General features: G+C 51.6%; 1 protein-coding gene across 1 annotated transcript in view; it reads left to right on the top strand.

The window, feature by feature from the left end:
• Positions 1-18,575, top strand: part of FYN (FYN proto-oncogene, Src family tyrosine kinase) — a 218,190-nt gene that overhangs the window by 154,408 nt on the left and 45,207 nt on the right. The window contains exons 4-6 of the mRNA XM_062186626.1: positions 2,883-3,140; positions 9,804-9,900; positions 16,664-16,762. Of these exons, the coding sequence (XP_062042610.1) occupies positions 2,894-3,140; positions 9,804-9,900; positions 16,664-16,762 (443 nt within the window). The 5' untranslated portion in view covers positions 2,883-2,893. The remainder of the gene's footprint in view (positions 1-2,882; positions 3,141-9,803; positions 9,901-16,663; positions 16,763-18,575) is intronic.

Genomic DNA, 18,575 nt, shown 5'->3' with positions numbered 1-18,575 from the left:
TTCAGGAAGTGTCTGTTGAAACGTGTGATAGCGCTTCCCCAAGCCAGACCCGCACAGGATCTTCGCTCAGCAATGCCCCAGAGCCTGCCTGCCTTGCGGGGCACCTCCCACAGCCGTGGGCAAGAGAGCAAGGGGAAAGTGCCACATCTATCCGCGGCCCGGCCCGGCTCTGCCCACCCCCGTGCGTGCACATTTTCACAAGTGGTGTCGCGTGTCTCTCACTCGATTCCTTCATCCCAAGTGGGCTGCTTTCAGAGTTTGGCAGGGACAGCCATGCGTGCCATGTCTACCACCTGGCATCTTCACAGGATTTTAAATCCAAAGTAGGACCATGTGACTCCCTTCCCTATACAAGTATTTCTGAACCTTCTTCACTGCCCTCATACACACACACCAGTAGACTGAAAAATGCAAGGTGCACTGCAGGTAGAAGTCAGGACCAGCCTTGGTGCAGAGAGAAAGGAGGAAAAGGAACATAATGGGCTACAGGGTATTCGCTCACTCACTTGCTGTTTACTGAGCACCTGCTGTGTGCCAGGCACTAGCAGCACAGTTGTGATGAACAGAGGGGCTGGCTTTGTGGGATAGCAGGTAGTCTCCGCCTGTGATGCCAGCAGCCCATATGGGCACTGGTTTGAGTCCTGGCTGCTCCACTTCTGATCTACTCTCTGCTGATGGCCTAGGAAAAGCAGCAGAAGAAGGCCCAAGTGTTTGGGCCCCTGTTCCCCACATGGGAGACCCGGAAAAGGCTCCTGACTTCCACCTGGCCCAACCCTGGTCATTGCAGCCATCTGGGGAGTAAAGATATCTCTCTCTCTCTCTCTCTCTCTCTCTCTCTCTCTCTCTATCTGTGTGTGTGTGTGTAATTCTTTCAAATGAATCTTTAAAAAAAAAAAAATACTTTCCAAAAAAGAAAAGAAAATGGACAAGGCTATGCTTTGCTGGAACTTGCAGTCCGTCGGATGATGAGATGAGTTTTTAATATGGTGCAATGGGTGCCATGGTAAGGGAGGGCGATGTGCCATGGGGGCACTTAGGGAAAGCATCACCCAGCACAGGGAGGCAGAGGAGGCTTTGCTGAGGATGTGGTGTCTCCGGTGGACGGGAAGGACACATTGCATGTCACAATGCTCACGGCCTGATGGAACCTTTGAGGAACCGAGAAGCAGAGCGTGTCTGCACGGCGGTGCATCCAAAGGCAGAGTGAAAAGGAAAGAAGGAGGCCGTGAGGCTGCCCGCAGGGATTCTGAACTGAGCAGCTGGTCATCAGTGGCGCCGGTCACGGAGAACAAGGAGCCAGGGAGAGTGGGTTGGGGGCGGGGGGGGTAACCGTGACTCCAGTGCTGAGTCTGCCACTGACTCCGGAACCCATGAGTGACTTTACAGAATGTTGCCGACGGCTGTCAGAAGCGAATGGAAGTGTGAGAAGTTAGTGGGCGGCTTTCAGTGATTCTGTCTGCAGGCCATCACAACCTCCTGCAGATGTGCGCCGACCTCGGAGGTTCTGCCCGTGCTGTTGGTCAGCCAGTGACTAGCTCTCAATTTTGATTCTTAGCGTTGGCTTCTTCCAATTTCCTAAGCCTGTGCCTGATGAGTGGGGAGGAGGCTGCAGACCTGTTCAGGGCCTGTGTTCTGTCCTGATCAGAGCTCCTGGGCCATGCAGCACAAGGTTTCTTCGCTGTGAGACATTTTTTTTTTCCCTCATATTGCATAGACTTATTTTATAGAGCAGATGTCATTTTTTGAGGTGACTAAACAAAAGCACAATAAGTAGTAATTGTGTATTTTTTTTTTAATTTATTTTATTGACTTGAAAGACAGAGTTACAGAGAGAGGTAGAGACAGAGAGAGAGGTCTTCCATCTGCTGGTTCACTCCCCAGATGGTCGCAACAGCTGGAGCTGAAGCCGGTCTGAAGCCAGGAGCCAGGAGCTTATTCCAGGTCTCCAACGTGGGTGCAGGGCCCAAGGACTCAGGCCATCTTCTACTGCTTTCCCAGGCCGTAGAAGGGAGCTGGATCGGAAGAGGAGCAGCCAGGACTTGAACTGGTGCCCATGTGGGATGCCGATGCTGCAGGCTGGGGCTTTAACCCACTGCGCCACGCTGTGGCCCCAGTAATTGTTTATTTTGGTGTTTAAAATAAGAATAACCAGAGACTAGGGTTATGACATAGCAGGTAAAGCTAATGCCTGCAATGCTAGCATCCCATATGGGCAGTGATTCGTGTCCTGGATGCTCCACTTCTGATCCAGCTTCCTGTTCATGTACCTAGGAAAGCAGCAGAGGAAGGCCCAAGCACTTGGGCTCCTGCCACCCACGTGGGAAACCCTAATGAAGCTCCTGGCTCCTGGCGTCTGCCTCGCCTGGCCCTGGCTGTTGCAGTCATCTGGGGAGTAAAGCAGCTAATGGATGCTATTCTTTCTCTCTCTCTCTTCTCTCTTCTCTCGCCCTCTAACTCTTCCAAATAAATAAATCTTTAAAAAAAAAAAAAAAACCAAAACACAGAAGATAGAATTGTGAGTGTTTTTGCCATAAAAAAAATGTTAATGGTTTGAGGAGACTTAAGTTCACCCTGGTTGGACGTTACACAACATATACCTGAATTGAGACAGCACATGGTACCCATGAGCATGTCCAGTTTGTACAGAGTGTCGCTGGGCTATCTTCAGGCAGGTGTGTGGTGTCAAAGTCACTTGTGCAAAGAGAGTGGCTGCATGGTGGACCTTGCTGACCCTTGGTGACCCCGTCATCCCGGTCACACAGGGAACAACTGCGACTGGCCAGTTATAGAGACCGAGAGTCCTCCTCACCGTCCCCCCTCCCCATCACGCTGCTGTCCTCGTGCCCAGGCATCGCTCAGTGTCTCCTTTCTGTTTTCTGCAGGAGTTTAGATAATGGGCTGTGTGCAATGTAAGGACAAAGAAGCAACAAAACTGACTGAGGAGAGGGACGGCAGCCTGAACCAGAGCTCCGGCTACCGCTATGGCACAGACCCCACCCCTCAGCACTACCCCAGCTTCGGCGTGACCTCCATCCCCAACTACAACAACTTCCACGCAGCAGGTGGCCAGGGGCTCACCGTCTTCGGGGGTGTGAACTCTTCGTCTCACACTGGGACCTTGCGCACAAGAGGAGGGACAGGTAAGCCCGGTCGGGATCCTGAGGCAGGGGACAGGGGACAGGGGACAGGGTAGGGAAGGGCTGCTGCTCTCAATAATTTTTTTTCTTAAGTCATTTTTTTTAAAAATGCATATATTTATTTGAAAGGGAGCAAGAGAGAGAGAGGAGAGACATAATCTTCCATCTGCTGATCTACTCCCCAAACGGCTACAACATCTGGGGCTAAGCCAGGAGCCAGAAACTCCATCTGTGTCCCATGCAGGTAGCAGAGACCCCATATTCAGGCCATCACCTGCCCCTCAGGCACATTAGCAGGGAGCTAGATCAGAAGCAGAGTGGCTGAGGCTCACACTGGTACTCCAGTATGGGATGCAGGCCTCCCAGGCAGTGACTTCACCCTTTGCACCACAATGTCAGCCCCTCTAAATTCTTTTGGCAACTGAGCTCCCTTTGACTGTGGATTTAACATCTAGGTTTTAATTTGTCTTCACCTGTCCTCTACACATGAGGGACTAGATAAAAAAAATACAGAGTGTGCTGGCTGCAGTCCAGGGGACCCAAAGTTGCTGCTCTGTAGGATTCTGCATGTGAAAGTGACCCGTGTTCCACTGAGGCGCTGTCAACTGAGGGCTCAGAATAACTAGGGCAGCTTCTGCAGAACACAGGTGCCAGGGCTTGTGGGGGCCACAGCATGTTAAGCCACTACTTGGGATACCAACATTCCATATGAGAAAGCCTGCTTTGAATCCCAGCTCCTCCATTTCTGGTCCAGGTCCTGCTAATGCACACTCTGGGAAAGCAGCAGATGATGGCCCAAGTGCTTGAGTCCCTGCCATCTACATGGAGATAGGGTGCTAGGCCCCTGGCTGCAGCCTGGCCCATCCCCAGCGGTTACAGTCATTTGGAGGGCGAGCTCCATAAGAAAGATCTCTCTGGATACCTCTCTCTCTCTCTTTCTCTCTCACTGTCTCTCTGCATTTCAATAAAATATTAAAACAAGCACCGATGTTCAAGCCCCATCCCAGATCTCTCGAATGCGAAGCTTTAGGAGTGAGGTGGGTATTTGGTACAGATGTCAGCACATCATCTTGGTGGGACGCACACATTCCATATCGAAGCGCCTGGGTTTGAGTCCTTGCTCCGCTCCTAATTCCAACTTCCTGCTGATGCACACCCTGGGAGGCAGCGGTGATGACTCAAGTGTTTGGGTCCCTGCCACCCACATGGCTGACTTGGATTGGGTTCCTGGATCTCAGCTCCAGCCCAGCTGTTGCAGGCATTTGGCAACTGACCCAATGGGGCTGAAATTTTTCTCCTCACCCCCCTCCCCTTCCTTGCCTTTCAAATAAATAGATGAAAATATAAAGAAAAAGGAAGCAGCAGCTCCAGGGGTCTCCAGGTATGTGGGTTTCCAGCCCTCTGGATATTAAAGCACCCCCACGCCCACCTTCCCTCCACCTTTCGGAGGGGGGCACCCTCTCCCCTATCTTCCCCATCCTCGGCCAGCCTGTTACTTCCCAGCCACCGGCCATTCTCTGCATCACTGTTCAGCGGTTCATCTTCCCTGATTCCCTGATTCCCTGATCTCCCCATCCATTTCCACGTGACTGAGTTGCTCAGCCCGCGTCTGTTCCCATGTACCTTTCACGTTTGATTTTACTCTTTATTTTTTGTTTTTTATATTTTAAAATTGAATCTTATGTATTCTTAAGGGACCGTTCTCATTTTCTTCTGAAGTGTTCTTGTGATTCTCTCCACAAGGCTGCATTTTACTGCCACGTGTATTTGCTGACTTAGCTAATACTTTGCGAAATATCTGGCTTACATTCTCAGACATATGTTTTCTGAAATGTTTGTAAGCTATCGCACGCATCCTTAGCCTTCCAGCTCCCTCTCGGTATGTGAACCATGGTAACTAGATATTTGATGTTGTTCGTTCCAAAAGCATTTCATTTCTTAGAGAAGTTTAAAAGAATATAGCATCCCAGGGACGGCGCCGTGGCTCACTTGGTTAATCCTCTGCCTTCGGCGCCGGCATCCCATATGGGCGCCGGTTCTAGTCCCAGTTGCTCCTCTTCCAGTCCCGCTCTCCTTTGTGGCCTGGGAAAGCAGTGGAAGGTGGCCCAAGTGCTTGGGCCCCTGCACCCACATGGGAGACCAGGAGGAAGCACCTGGCTCCTGGCTTTGGATCAGTGTAGCTCCGGCCATAGCAGCCATTTGGGGGGTGAACCAATGGAAGGAAGACCTTTCTTTCTGTCTCTCTCTCTCTCTCACTGTCTAACTGTCAAATAAATAAATAAATAAGGCCGGCGCTACGGCTCACTAGGCTAATCTTCTGCCTGTGGCGCCGGCACACCGGTTCTAGTCCCGGTCGGGGCGCCAGATTCTATTCCGGTTGCCCCTCTTCCAGGCCAGCTCTCTTCTGTGGCCCAGGAGTGCAGTAGAGGATGGCCCAAGTCCTTGGTACCTGCACCTGCATGGGAGACCAGGAGAAGCACCTGACTTCTGGCTTTGGATCGGTGCATTGCACCGGCCATAGCGGCCTGAGCTTGTCTGGGAGTAGACGTCCTGTACGATGGCCCGTCGAGCCTCTCTGCCTGCGCAGTCTGCACCGCCAAGGCAGCAGCTGTGCACACAGCACGTGGCAGGGCAGTTATGTCAGGGCCCTGACCCAGAGCCTTGGGGTATCTGCTTCTCTGCTGCTGGCATACTGTGCTCTGCCCTGTAGAAAGAACACGTAGGCTCCCGCTGTACCATAGTGACTATCCATGCCGTACAAGATCCACTCACCCCCTCCCCACCACCGCCATCTTCCCAGAAGGCACCTGGAAATTACACAGCACACCCCTGCCCACTCTGGGAAGCTTAAGTATTTTGCCAGCCAGATTTGTTTTTTGAAAAGTAGAGTTACAGGGAGAGAGAGAGGGAGAAACAGAGAGAAGGAGGTCTTCCATCTGCTGGTTCACTCTAATTGGCTGCAACGGCCAGAGCTGCACCAATCTGAAGCCAGGAACCAGGAACTTCTTCCAGGTTTCCCACATGGGTGCTGAGGCCCAAACACTTGGGCAATCTTCCACTGCTTTCCAAGGCACATTAGCAGGGAGCTGGATTGGAAGGGGTGCAGCCAGGTCTCAAACCAGCACTCACACAGAATGCTAGAGCCACAGGCTACATAGCCTTACCCGCTATGCCACAGCACCGGCCCTTCAGCCACACTCTTGATTCTGCTGGCTCAGACCTCGCCCCTCATCCCTGTTTGTTCATTCACAATTGTTTCTGGACTCAAATCCCTGTGTCTGCAGGGATCACTCACTCAGCTCACTGGAGAGGGCTGCTGGCCTTGAACGCGTGGGTCTGTACTGCAGTCAGGGACCGTCTTAGCCTAAGACTTGATTTCACCAAAGTTTAGGAGAGTGTGTGCTCCCTCAGCCCCTCTAGGAGCAGATGCCATTGAGCTTTCCTGCCTGGGAAGTCTGCACAACCAAGGCATTAGCTTCGCACACAGCGCATGGCAGTGTAGTTGTGTCAGGGGCCCTGACCAGATCCCTTACAAAATTTGAAACATAACACAAATACCCTCAGCTGTTTTTTTTTTTTTTTTAAGATTTTTTTAATTGACTTGAAAAGCAGAATTACAGAGAGAGGAGGAGGAGGGTTAAAAGAGAGAGAGAGAGAGAGAGAGAGGAAGATATCTTCCATCCACTGGTTCACCCCCCAGATGGCTGCACTGGCTATAGCTGGGCTGACCCAAAAGCCAGGAGCTTCTTCTGGGTCTCCCATGTGCGTGCAGGGGCCCAAGCACTTGGGCCATCTTCTACTGCTTTCCAAGGCACATTAGCAGGGAGCTGGATGAGAAGTGGAGCAGCTGGGTCTCCAACCAGCACCCATATGGATGCCAGTGCTGCAGGCAGTGGCTTTACCAGCGGCTATACCACAGCACCGACCCCAGCTGTTGCCAAGTTTTTGTGCCTTGTCCTATTTGGTTTTACTGGGGATACTTCAGAAATTCATGTGACAGTGGAAGGAAAAGATAAGTTTGTTTTTATACAAACTTTTTGAAATCCATGCATGGTTTTTTCATGTGTGTTTTCTGTGAACTTTTTGAAGACCCCTTGTTCATGCACATCCTTTCTCACAATGCTGCTTCCAGTCCCTTACAGTCAGGAAGAGTGCCTATTTCCCCTTAACCTCTTTTGATTTTCTCCTTGGTCCCTAGGCCATGAAAACCCTCTGGGAAAACTGTTGGAAGGAGAGGAATTGAGCATTCTTGCAGGCTCATCTTCCACACACTGGAGCTGGCTTGGCTTTGTTTGTTTTGTTTTTAAAGATTCATTTTATTTACCCAACAGGCAGAGTTACAGAGAGAGTGAGCAATATCTTCCATCTGCTGTTTCACTTCCTAAATGGCCACAACAACTGTGACTGGGCCAGCCCAAAGCCGGAGCCTAGGACTCCATCCAGGTGTCCCATGTGTGTGGCAGGGGTCCAGATATTCAGACTATCTTCCACTGTTTTTCTGAAGCGCGTTAGCAGGGAGCTGGATTGGAAGCAGGGCAGCCAAGACTCAAGCCAGCACTCCAGTGGGATGCCAGCCTCACAGGCAGTGGCTTAACCCCTGTGCCATGACGCAGGCCCTGGCTCATTTTTAAATCGTGTGATGGAAGGAATCTCATCAGGGTGTACAGAATAAGTGTGTCTTTATAGACACATTTTCATTTTCAGACGAGATCGAGCGCGTTCAGTTTGGTATGGCCGTAGATATTTTCATTTGCACTCTCCTTTCTGGTGTCTCAAAGAAATCTAAAGAAAGGAAGACGGTAGCCAAATGAGCCCTGGTGAGCCAGTGAGACCGTGTGAAAGCCATCCCTCCTGCACGGGAAGGCATGGAAAGACCAGCCCTGCTCCGCTGTCTGTTCTGGAATAGGCCCCTGGGCACAGCGGGTCCCTTCAAGCCACCTGCACAGCAAAATGGCGGCTCAGTAGAGAGCGGGGTCCACCCCGTGTGTCCTGTGGACCCTGTCAGGCACCTGGGAGTGTGTGCAAATGACAGCGAGAAGCCGGATACGGCATGCGTTAGTTGTCAGTTGCCGTGTAACCACTCACCACAAAATTTGACGGCTTATAACAATACACGTCTGTTATCTCACAGTTTCTGTGGGCCAGGAGGCCGGGGTGACCTCGCGAGGTGCTGTGCCATGGCACCTCCCTCAGGCTGCAGGCCCACAACCTGGGCTGCGGTCTCCTCGCGCTTCAGCTGAGAAGGATCTGCTCCCAAGGCCCAGTGGTGTCGCCTGCAGTAGTCTCTCGCCGGACAGTGGCCACCCTCAGTTCTTTGTCATGGGGCTCTCGCCAGCGTGGCACCTTGCTTCCTCAAAGTGCACAAGCTGACGTGGCAACAGAGAGAGAGTCTGCAGGAAGGCAGGAGTCACCACCTTTTGAAGCCTGCTTACTCAAGATAGAACCCATCACCTTTGCCCATGCAATTGGCTCTTTAGTCCAAGCTCTGGGGAAAGAGGTGCCCAAGGGCATGAACACCAGGGGCCAGGGATCACTGAGAGCTACCTTGGAATTCTGCCTGCTGGGCTGATGTTGGGATGCAGGGAGCTAAGCTGCCACCTGCGACACCTTCATCCCATGTTAGAGCAGCTGCCTGCTCAGCTTCCCATCCAGCTCCCCGCTAACAAGCCAGTGAAGGCAGTAGAGGATGACCCAAGTACTTGGCCCCTGGCCACCCTTGTGGGAGGCCCTGCTAGAGTTCCAGGCTCCTGGCTTTGGCTTGGCCCAGCCCCGGTGATTGTAACCATCTGGGGAGTGAACCAGCAGATGGAAAATCTCTGTCTTTTTCCCCACCACCCCATCCATCATTCTGCCTTTCAAACAAATAAATAAATCCTTGAGAAAAAAAAAAGAAAGAATTCTACCTGGTAGATGGTAGCCATTCTAAGCCAGATGGGCCTTTGGATATTGGTTGCTGTTGATAGCAAACTTCGGGGACTAAGGAAGGGGCTGTCTGGGGGGTGAACCAGATGAGAAGACATGGTGTGGGTGTGAGGAAGAGTAAGTACTTCAGGACAGCGTGGAGAGAGGTGGGTGCAAGGCAGGAAGAGAATAGGGGAGAGGGAATCTACTTTTAGCAGTAGGCGCAGGCAGTTGAAAACTACAGAACAATTGCAGATGCCCAGGGCTCTGCACCTGCTAATTGGGGTGAACACTGCAGATGCTTCTGTGTTTTTCCGAGCTGCAGTTACGTTCTACCTGGCGGTGACACCAGGGAAAAGAGCAAGATATGTTTTACCCAGAACCTTACGGGGGCTCCTGATGTAGGGTAAAGGGGTTCACTTACTGCTGCTGAGCCTGCAGATCTGAACCCTAACGCGGCCACTGCCACCCTTAAGTTTTGGACATGGTGTTAGCGTCTCTCTCTTCCCCAGGCCTCACTCAAAGATGGACAGACATAAGCCTTTCCAGTCCAGGATCCCATCAGATCAGATACATGCAGTGCATCCCAGTGAAGGCTAAGGCAAAAGACGAAGCCTCTGGTTCTCACACACGCATTACAACACTTCATCACGTTTCTAGCACCGATCACACGTAGATTTTGAGAATGGGATTTTAGCCAAGTTCTAATTCCTTGGAGTTCGTCTCCTATTGTGTGGTAATCTCCTTGTGGTTTTGCTTTGTCAGGAGTGACATTGTTTGTGGCCCTCTATGACTACGAAGCCCGGACAGAAGATGACCTGAGTTTTCACAAAGGAGAAAAATTTCAGATCCTGAACAGCTCGTAAGTTGGGACAGGGTAGGGGGCACTTGCATGTCGCTCAGGTTGAGGGAAGGGTTGTGGTGTTGCCAGCCTGGGCTGTTTCAGATAACGGGCTTGCTGACAGCCTGCTTGCTACGCTCCCTGGTTCCCAGACATACCAGCTAGAAAAAGCCCATGATGCAATGCAGGATCCTACCTCCCTGTGTGTCCAAGTAGCATTTCAGAGGACCCCGCAGTAGCAGAGGCTGTGGGGGTTGGTTTTAGTTCTGGCTTAAAAGTCCTGGTGTTGGGGCCAGCATTGTGGCATGGCAGGTAAAGCTGCTACCTGCAGTGCCAGCATCCCATATGGGTGCTGGTTTGTGTCTTGGCTGGTCCGCTTCCAGTCCAGCTCCCTGCTAGGGCCTGGGAAAGCAGTAGAAAGTGGCCCAAGTCCTCGTGCCCCTGCACCCACGTGGGAGACCTTGAGGAAGCTCTAGGCACCTGGCTTCAGATTGGCACAGTTCCGGCCGTTGCAGCCATTTGGGGAGTGTCCCAGCGGATGAAAGACCTCTCTCTCTGTCTCTCTCTGACTCCGCCTCTCTAGCTCTGCCTTTCAAATAAATTAATTAAATAATTAATTTTAAAAAAGCCTCAGTGTTAGTGTTGTTCTCCACCGTCCAGGGCACTCCCACACGTGGATGGTTCCGCAGGATTGGCACGAGGCTGGGCTTCCCACCTCCCGCGCCCCCTGCCTGATTTTTCTCAGCGTTTCCAATGCTGCACTAGCAAGGCCCTCACTGAAGGCTGGCAGCAAGCCCCTTCTGTTTTCAGGACCGCAGCCGCCATATGTCCCCCTTGGTGTAGCCTGTGGTGGCGCCGCCCTGTCAGGAAAATCGGGCGGTGACTCAGTGTGTGTGAGGTGAACACAGGAAGCAGCTGTGCCCCTGTGTGAACGGTTGCATGTGTGCATCTCAAGTGTGGCCCTTAGCAGCAGTAGCCTACAGGCAGTAGGGACATCTCGCTGTTCAAATGCTGCATTTAATATTTATTTATGTATTTATTTATTTGAAAGGCAGAGTTACAGAGACAGAGAGACCTTCCATCCGCTGGTGGTTCACTCCCCCAAATGGCTACAACGGCCAGAGCCAGAAGCCAGGTCTCCCACATGGGTAAAGGGGCCCAAGCACTTGGACCGTCTTCCGCTGCTTTCCCAGGCACATTAGCAGAGAGCGGGATCGGAAGTGGAGCAGCCGGGACTTGAACCAGTGCCCATATGGGATGCCAGCACTGCAGGTGGCGGCTTTAGCACCGGCTCCTCAAATGCTGCATTTAGTACCTCTCTAAGGCAGAGCATACATGGGGCAGATTTCCCTGGGGACTTGAAACATTGCTCCTGTTAGCCCAAGGCAGCGTGCACGAGGGCCCTCCAGAAAATTCCAGGCCCTGAAGGAAGCATCAGGGCCCCCACCAGCACTCTGGGTCCCCTGAGTCCTTGTGAGCCCTCCTGGTGGTTGAATGCTACCTAGGGTCTGCAGGATGCCACAGAGGGTTGTCCTGTGCCACCAAGTCTGGTTGTGCCACCAAGTCTGGTTGTGCCACCTCTCCTCCACTGTCCTCCACTGTCCACTGGCCCTGACAGTGGGACATGCCAGCCGGTGGAAGGACTTGAGCCAAGCCTTTCAGCTTTGTTATCATTGTCATCACTAACGGAGCTGTGACTGTTGTCTAACTTTTTAGCGAAATGCATGTAGAGAGCACACATAACAAAAGCCATGTGTCATGATACTCGTGCACATAGCATATGTACTTACTGCCACTCTGACGTCCACTTAGAGGAGGTTGAGAGGAGCGATGCCGTGATACATAGATCTTATCACAGTTTGGTTTTTAAGTATCCCGTTTTGCTGGATTTTTATAAACTAAGCACGCCTGAACAACCAGCACCCAGGCCAAAAGGAACACTACCTGCCACCCCAGGAGCTCTCTGTATAAAAACAGCGAGCAGCTGCCATTTGTGAAGGCTCCCGCTGCTGCAGCCGCACGCTGAGCTACAAGTGTTCTCATTTATTCTTCACAACAACTGTCGAGGGGATGTCACCATCCGGAGGAGTAGAGGCGCCCAGGTCAGGGACCTGCCCAACTTCCCAGAGTGCTCCCAGCTAGCCGGCGGCGGGACCCAGGGTGAGCTGGGGCCCGGGCATCCTGAGGACAGGGTCAGGTGCAGTCTGGGGGCAGCCCAGGTCCCCGTGAGAGGGGGAGGAAGCATGGCAGTCTAGCGAAGGTTTGGGAGGAGGAGGCGGAGGGAGCCTGTCTTTGTTCTCCTGACTTCCCGCTCCTTGTTGTTAGTTTGAGTCTCAGATGAATTCCGTCTTGTCGGAATCTATTAACTCTGAAATACGCCACTCCTCCCCTCCCCGTTTACACAGTATTCCCTAAATGCCAAGGTTGCTTTAGCGATGTGAACCCTCCTGGTGAATTCTGAGAGGTAGGAGCAGCAGGGAGGGCTGGCACACACGGCCCGCACGGCTCCCCCCCGGGGGGAGGGGGGGAGGGGCAGCTTCTCCACGCTGAGCATGGACCTGCCTGGGAAGTCAGCCCCCCCCCCCCGTCAAAGTCTAGTACATGACTTCCGCCCTTCGCGGGCCTGGCAAGGCTCTACGGTGTCATCAGATTGAACTTCTGCAGAAACATTTCCCCCTGCATTGCAGCCTCTTGTGATCTGCAGGCAGGGCTTTTGGTGCTCACAGAAGCCTTTGAGTACCCGACACTGTCTTCCCAGAAGACGACCCCACGGAGGTCTTTTTCCCTTATGTTTTTCCTTCTGCCCGTGGAGTTCCTCACCCTGTGCGCCACCTACATGCTCTTATTCAAGGTGATGGGAAAGAAAAACGAGGCTTGTGAAGCGAACGCAGCATCCTGAAGTCAAGGGGAATGACAGAGAAGGGAAAATGGTGATGGGGAAACAAAGCCGGCACACAGAAGCAGATGGCGGGGCTCCCCTCCCCCGCTCTCCCCGCCTAGCCGCCCCACCTCCTAGTCTGTGTCCTCCCACGCCCTCCCCCGTCTAGAGGCAGAAACTGCAGGCCGCAGGGCCTGGCTTTTGTGTTTCACAGCGCAGCTGTGCCCACAGGCAGAGGCTGCAGGTGCAGCTGCCGTGAGAGCTCAGGGTCCGGTGTTAGGACGGGGTTTCACGCGAGCCCGTGTCGCCAGTCTGTGAGCGCCTCCGTCCGATTCCCTGCTCTCGCCATCGGGCAGCGGTGGCCCTGTAGAACACAATGGAGGTTTTTAAACAGAGAGCCGAGCTGTGACCCCTCCCGGGTTCTTTTCTGTTGTGATAAAGAAGTAGTCCTGGCTTAGCGCCCCATGCAAACACTTGGTGAACATTGTTCAGCTGTGCTCCATGGAAGTGAGATGAGACCAAGTTTAGTGATGGAAAGGCTTCCCAGCCAAGCAGATTGAGGCTTACCCAGGTTGGCACAAGCCCCTTCCTGGCTCCGTCAGGGCCCCTGGGGCCCGTAAGCCTTGGGTTGGGGACTGGCTCTTGTGACCCATCTTTGAATCAGAGGCACAGGGAGAGCTGCTATATATTTCAAAACATAAGAACCATTCTAAACCAGCAACTTAAGATCCGATGTTTGAGTCACATTGAGATAACAAAGAATGTCTTGCAGGGCGGGGAGGGGAGAGAGCGAGAGTGTGGGCAGATGGGAGGAGTCGGTTCTAGCGTTCTTTAGCACCACAGAGCGACACACCAGCCCCTAACATCCTTGGTGAACTAGAAGAGAGGCGCTCCGAGGCTCCAAACATGAAGACACGATGAGGAGATGGAAGTGCTAATTACCCTGATTGCTCGGCACAGATTGTATACACGTGTTACAGTGGCCCACTGTACTCCATAAATATGTTCAATGAGTACGTGCCAGTTAAAAGAAAAATTAAGAAATCTTACCAAGTGAAATTGATGGAAAGACTGGAATGGGGAGATCAGTTTGAAGAGGCGCGGGTTTAATAATGCTTACTCCCAACAACTCCGGAAACGAGGTAGCGTAGCAAAGCTGCTGTCTCGCTCGGGCAGCCTGAGTGCCCTGTGGAGGGTGGTGTTCCTCCTCAGGTGACTCAGAACTTCTGGTCTGGGGCTCCATGGATTCCAAGACACTTCCCCCCAGTGCCAGCCTCACTGCGTAGTCCACTGGGTGTTGGTCACCTTAGAAGGTGACCTAGGGTCTCCAGAAAAAAAGGGGGAACCAAAGGTTTGTATCTTTCCCATGAGTAACTGAAACCGCTTGTGCGATGAATGGATTCCTGTAGGAAAAGCATGGATTCTTGTCACGTGACTTTAGGACAAGCTGCTAGTTGTCTTCTAACCTGGGCTGCTCTGTTTGGGGGCCTATTCCCAAATGAGATAGATGGTGCTGGGTTTGAACTCAAAATGACTTCCTTAATGCCAGGGCATCTACACGAGCCAGGGTTTCTCCCAGTAGCAAAATATGTCCCACCCTGGCATCCCACCCCCCCACCCCCCGCTCCCTAAAACAGATGCTGGCCTTTTTCATGATTTAACTCAATTACTACTAACTCAGCGGACGTGTCTGGCATTGAAAAATAAGCGTCTGCTACAAACACTGAATTTTTTCCTCGCCATTTTGGGGCATTTCCAGGTTTGGAGGTGGGAGTGGGGGAGAGAGATAAAGGGTATTGTTTTTTGTTGGTTTTTTTTTTTTTTTTTAATATGATGAAATGTCTCCATCTAGTGGAGCAAGAAAGATTGTCACCATATTAAAGGGAAGATTGCATCTCCACAAGCCACTTCCTGAAATCTGGAAGAAACAAATTCAATCCCGCATGTGTTCTGCTAGGCAGACTTAAGGGCTACATGTATCTCTTTGCGGGGGAGGCATAGGCAGGGTGATGCCTGCAGTAGGGGAGTAGCAAGCAGTGTGGACTCCACACAACTGGTCACACTCCAGCTCTTCACTCAGGTGGTGAACTCACAGGGGGGTGTGTATATAAATAGTTCATAATAAAATCTGGATGTTAACTTTAAGGTCACAAATAAAGGGCTTTGAAAGTGTAAAAATGATCCTCTCCCTCCTTTAATGAGGTAGAAAGGAAAGACTGAGAAATTGAGAACATACATTGGAAAAAAAAAATTCGCCAGAGGGCAGATGTTTGATAGTTAAATTGTGGCTTAGGAGACCAGCATCCCTTATCTGAGTGCCTGGGTCCCAGTCCTGGCTAGTCAGCTTTCGGTGCAGCTTCCTGCTACTGTGTATCCTGGGAGGCAGGAGATGGTGGGTCTGCCACCTGTGGGAGACCTGGATGGAGTTTTGACCTCCTGGCTTCTGCCTGGCCCAGCCCTGGCTGTTGAGCCAGTACATGGAAGATATTCCCTCCCTCCCCCCTCCCCCAGTCTCTCCCCCACCCCCGCAGTGTCTCTCCCTCCCTCCCTCCCTGTGTCTGTGTTTCTCTCACTACCCCCTTCAAATAATTTAAAAAGTTGCCCAAATCCTGACTCTCTGTCGGCTCTTTTATTACTAATGCCAGCAATCACCTTCCCACAGCTGCACCTGCCAGCACCCCTTGGTCTTTGGCCATTTGTGCCATTGCCTTATGAGCCGCTGCTCCCTGCTCACTTGCTCTGAGCCCATCTCCAGAGTGGGACTCTAGGGGAAGGTTTGGGTTTGGCATGGGGGCTGGTGAGTTTCAGCCTGATGAAATGGGGCTGGGGGGGACCTCTGCCCCCTGCCAAAAGCCAACACCTTGTCTTCCCTGGCCACGAGCTTTGACACCGAGCCCAGCCACGGCATTGGAGTTTCTCTTGCTGCATCCAAGGACCAAAAAAAAAAAAGGAAGATGAGAAGGTTCGGGCATCTGGTGCTCAGGAGTCAGAGGTGTGATTTGCCCAAGGGCCTTTGTGTGCCCCCCGACCTGGCCCTGGCCACCTCCATCAAGGTCACAGCCACAGCCTACCACCCACCTGCTGTCAGTGAGAAAAGGCACACGCTCACCCCTGCTCTTCATCCCATACCCGTGTGCCCATGAGCATATAAACTTTAACTGTTGCATTTGCTCTTTATCTTTAAGCTGAGAGTTGAGTCACTAGCCCCCCATAAATGTCCTCTGAGAGCCCCCAGATTGGGACTTTGTTGTGGTACCCTCGTGCCTTTCTTAAGTCGGCTGGAGCTGGGTGCCCTTTCAGCTCTGTCCAAAACTGGGGACACTCCTCAAAAAAGAATGCTCTCGTGGCCAGGTCCTACATTCTTCTCTCCTTCCCTCTCCTTTCTCTTCTCCCCTCTTTCCTCTCCCTCCTTCTGTGCTTTCTGTTATTTATTTGAGGAACATGGAGACATCTAGAGAGAGCTTCCATCCATTGGTTTACTCCCTTAAATGCCCCCCAACTGCTGAGGCTGAGCCAGAGCCAAAACCATCAACTCAATCCAGGTCTTCCATACTTGAGCCGTCACCTGCCGCCTCCCAGGGTCTGCATTAGCAGGAACCTGGAATCAGGAGCCAGAGCCAGGAATTGAACCCAGGCACTCTGATGTAGGATGCTGGTGTCTGAAACGTTAGGCTAAATGCCCAGCTCCTGGTTCTGCGTTCTTAATCACAAATAAGGCAAGAGATAACCATGGGTTCAGCTCAGATTGTGCATCCTTTGTCCTTTGCAGTGGTCCTGGGGGCGGGGCTGGGGATGGCTGGAGCACTGTTGGAGTTCAGAGAAAAGGAGCCAGGCTGGAGAACACAGGCGCAGAAGCAGCATGAGTCTGCATCCACGGTCAGCGTACTCATTGATCTCTCTTTTCAGAGAAGGAGACTGGTGGGAAGCCCGCTCGCTGACGACGGGAGAGACGGGTTACATTCCCAGCAACTATGTGGCTCCAGTCGACTCTATCCAGGCGGAAGAGTATGTTTTGCTATTTTCTCTTAACTACTTCCCTTGAAAGTTACTTGGCACAGACACACACACACAGCCCTCAGTCTTATGCAGGAAGGAGGCGAAATCCACTTGGGTGCTTCAGGGTTGAGAGACTGTGGTGGTGCTGTGTTTCCCTGGTACTGTGTTGCCCTATCTGTGACTTACTTGTACTATCGTTAACTTCATATTTTTCTTTAAGTCTGCCCAACTTGTTTACAAATTTAACTCTACTTTGAAAGGTAAGTTTATTTCCAGACCCATGAAAACACAATATAATTTATCACAAATGAAAGAAATTACCTTGGAAATACAATGAAATTGTAGATACAGCATGTATAATTGGCACCCCAAGTCGCTAAGCCTGCAGGCTGCCTCCTTAGAGAGAGCTGCTGAGAGGGGCAGATAATTACAAAGGATTAGATGAAGGTTTCTCCCTGCATGTGTTCAGAAAGGTGGAAAGCATCTCAGGGTGTCCCACAACTCGGGAAATAGCCATCGTGATGGATTTCCAACGTGCCCTTCCTTTGATTTGGGGTCCCAGTTGGTTTTGTGCACAGTAAATAGTGGCTGGCAGTCTTCTGGCCCAGATACCCCACTGGTAGCAGTTGAGGCTCATGGGCACCCAGACAGAATTGCCAGGATAACTGTTGTTCCTTTTTCTGGATGGTGGGGACTGACAGGCCAATCCAGGGTGGCTCAGGTGCCATCCCTGGCTTCTGACCTCAAGGCGAGGGAGGCTGGGCTATAATGCCCCCAGTGAGGGATGCTGGCCCCTCCCTGACACCTTGGGGAGCTGCCTTCCCAGAAAGAGAGCCTAGGAAAGTCCGTCACTGAGCCTGACTTTGGCTCTGATATTTAATTTTGCCGTGGATTTGTTTAAGCACTTGCAAGGAGGATTAGGGCGCACACCCAGCCAAATCCCCCAACTGGCGTGTTCTCGATCGTCTCTAATTCCCTCGCATTTCCTCTAAGAAGTTCTGTTTTCGTCCCCGCTCTCAGATACTCAGTGGTTCCGAGCTGCTTTTTACTCCCAGCAAGTGTCTTTCACCATCAGTGATAAAGGTCTTCCTCTTTTGACTTCTGGGCAGATGTGCAAACATCTGTGTGTTCCTTCAGAATAAAAAGTACCGCCAAAATGTAGCGTTACTTCGATTTTTAGCTCAGAATCTACCAGCCACATATTTAACTTGTATCTATGGTGCCCGATTTTAAAGTATTTTGTTGTAAAGAATAAGACATTTTTAAAATAAGACCAATGGTTTTATATAAGCAGTTTATTATCGTTATCTTCAGATACTCGTATTTTCATGCAGTCTGTGGTTCTCACAATTCCCTTTTCACCACTGTTTTATTTATTTATTTTTTAGGTTTTATTTACTTAAAGTTGCAGAGACAGAAGGAGAGATAGACCTTACATCCTCTGGTTCACTTTCCACATGGCCGCAATGGCCAAAACTGGGCCAGCCAGAAGCTAAGAGCTTCATCTGGGTCTCGCGCATGGGTAGCAGGGGCCCAAGCACTTGGCCCATCCTCTGCTGCTTTCCCAAGTGCATTAGCAGGGAGCTGGATCAGAAGTGGAGCAGCCGAGGCTCTAATCAGCACCCATATGGGATGCTGGCGGGGCCGGTGGTGGCTTTCCCCACTATGCCACAATGCCGGCCCCTTCATTGTTTTAAACAGCATTTTCATTGGGTTATTGATATGAAGCCAGAAAGTCATTTCTCACAAATAATTGGTGTAATGCTGTTTACACCAGCTGGTGCTAGACTGGGATTGTCTCACATTTTGGTACCTGTAGAAG

The sequence above is a fragment of the Lepus europaeus genome, chromosome 3 (genome assembly GCF_033115175.1).
Source record: "Lepus europaeus isolate LE1 chromosome 3, mLepTim1.pri, whole genome shotgun sequence".
Classification (NCBI taxonomy): Eukaryota; Metazoa; Chordata; class Mammalia; order Lagomorpha; family Leporidae; genus Lepus; species Lepus europaeus.
Note: the sequence above shows the minus strand (reverse complement) of the source record. Positions and strands in the feature narration are given on the sequence as shown.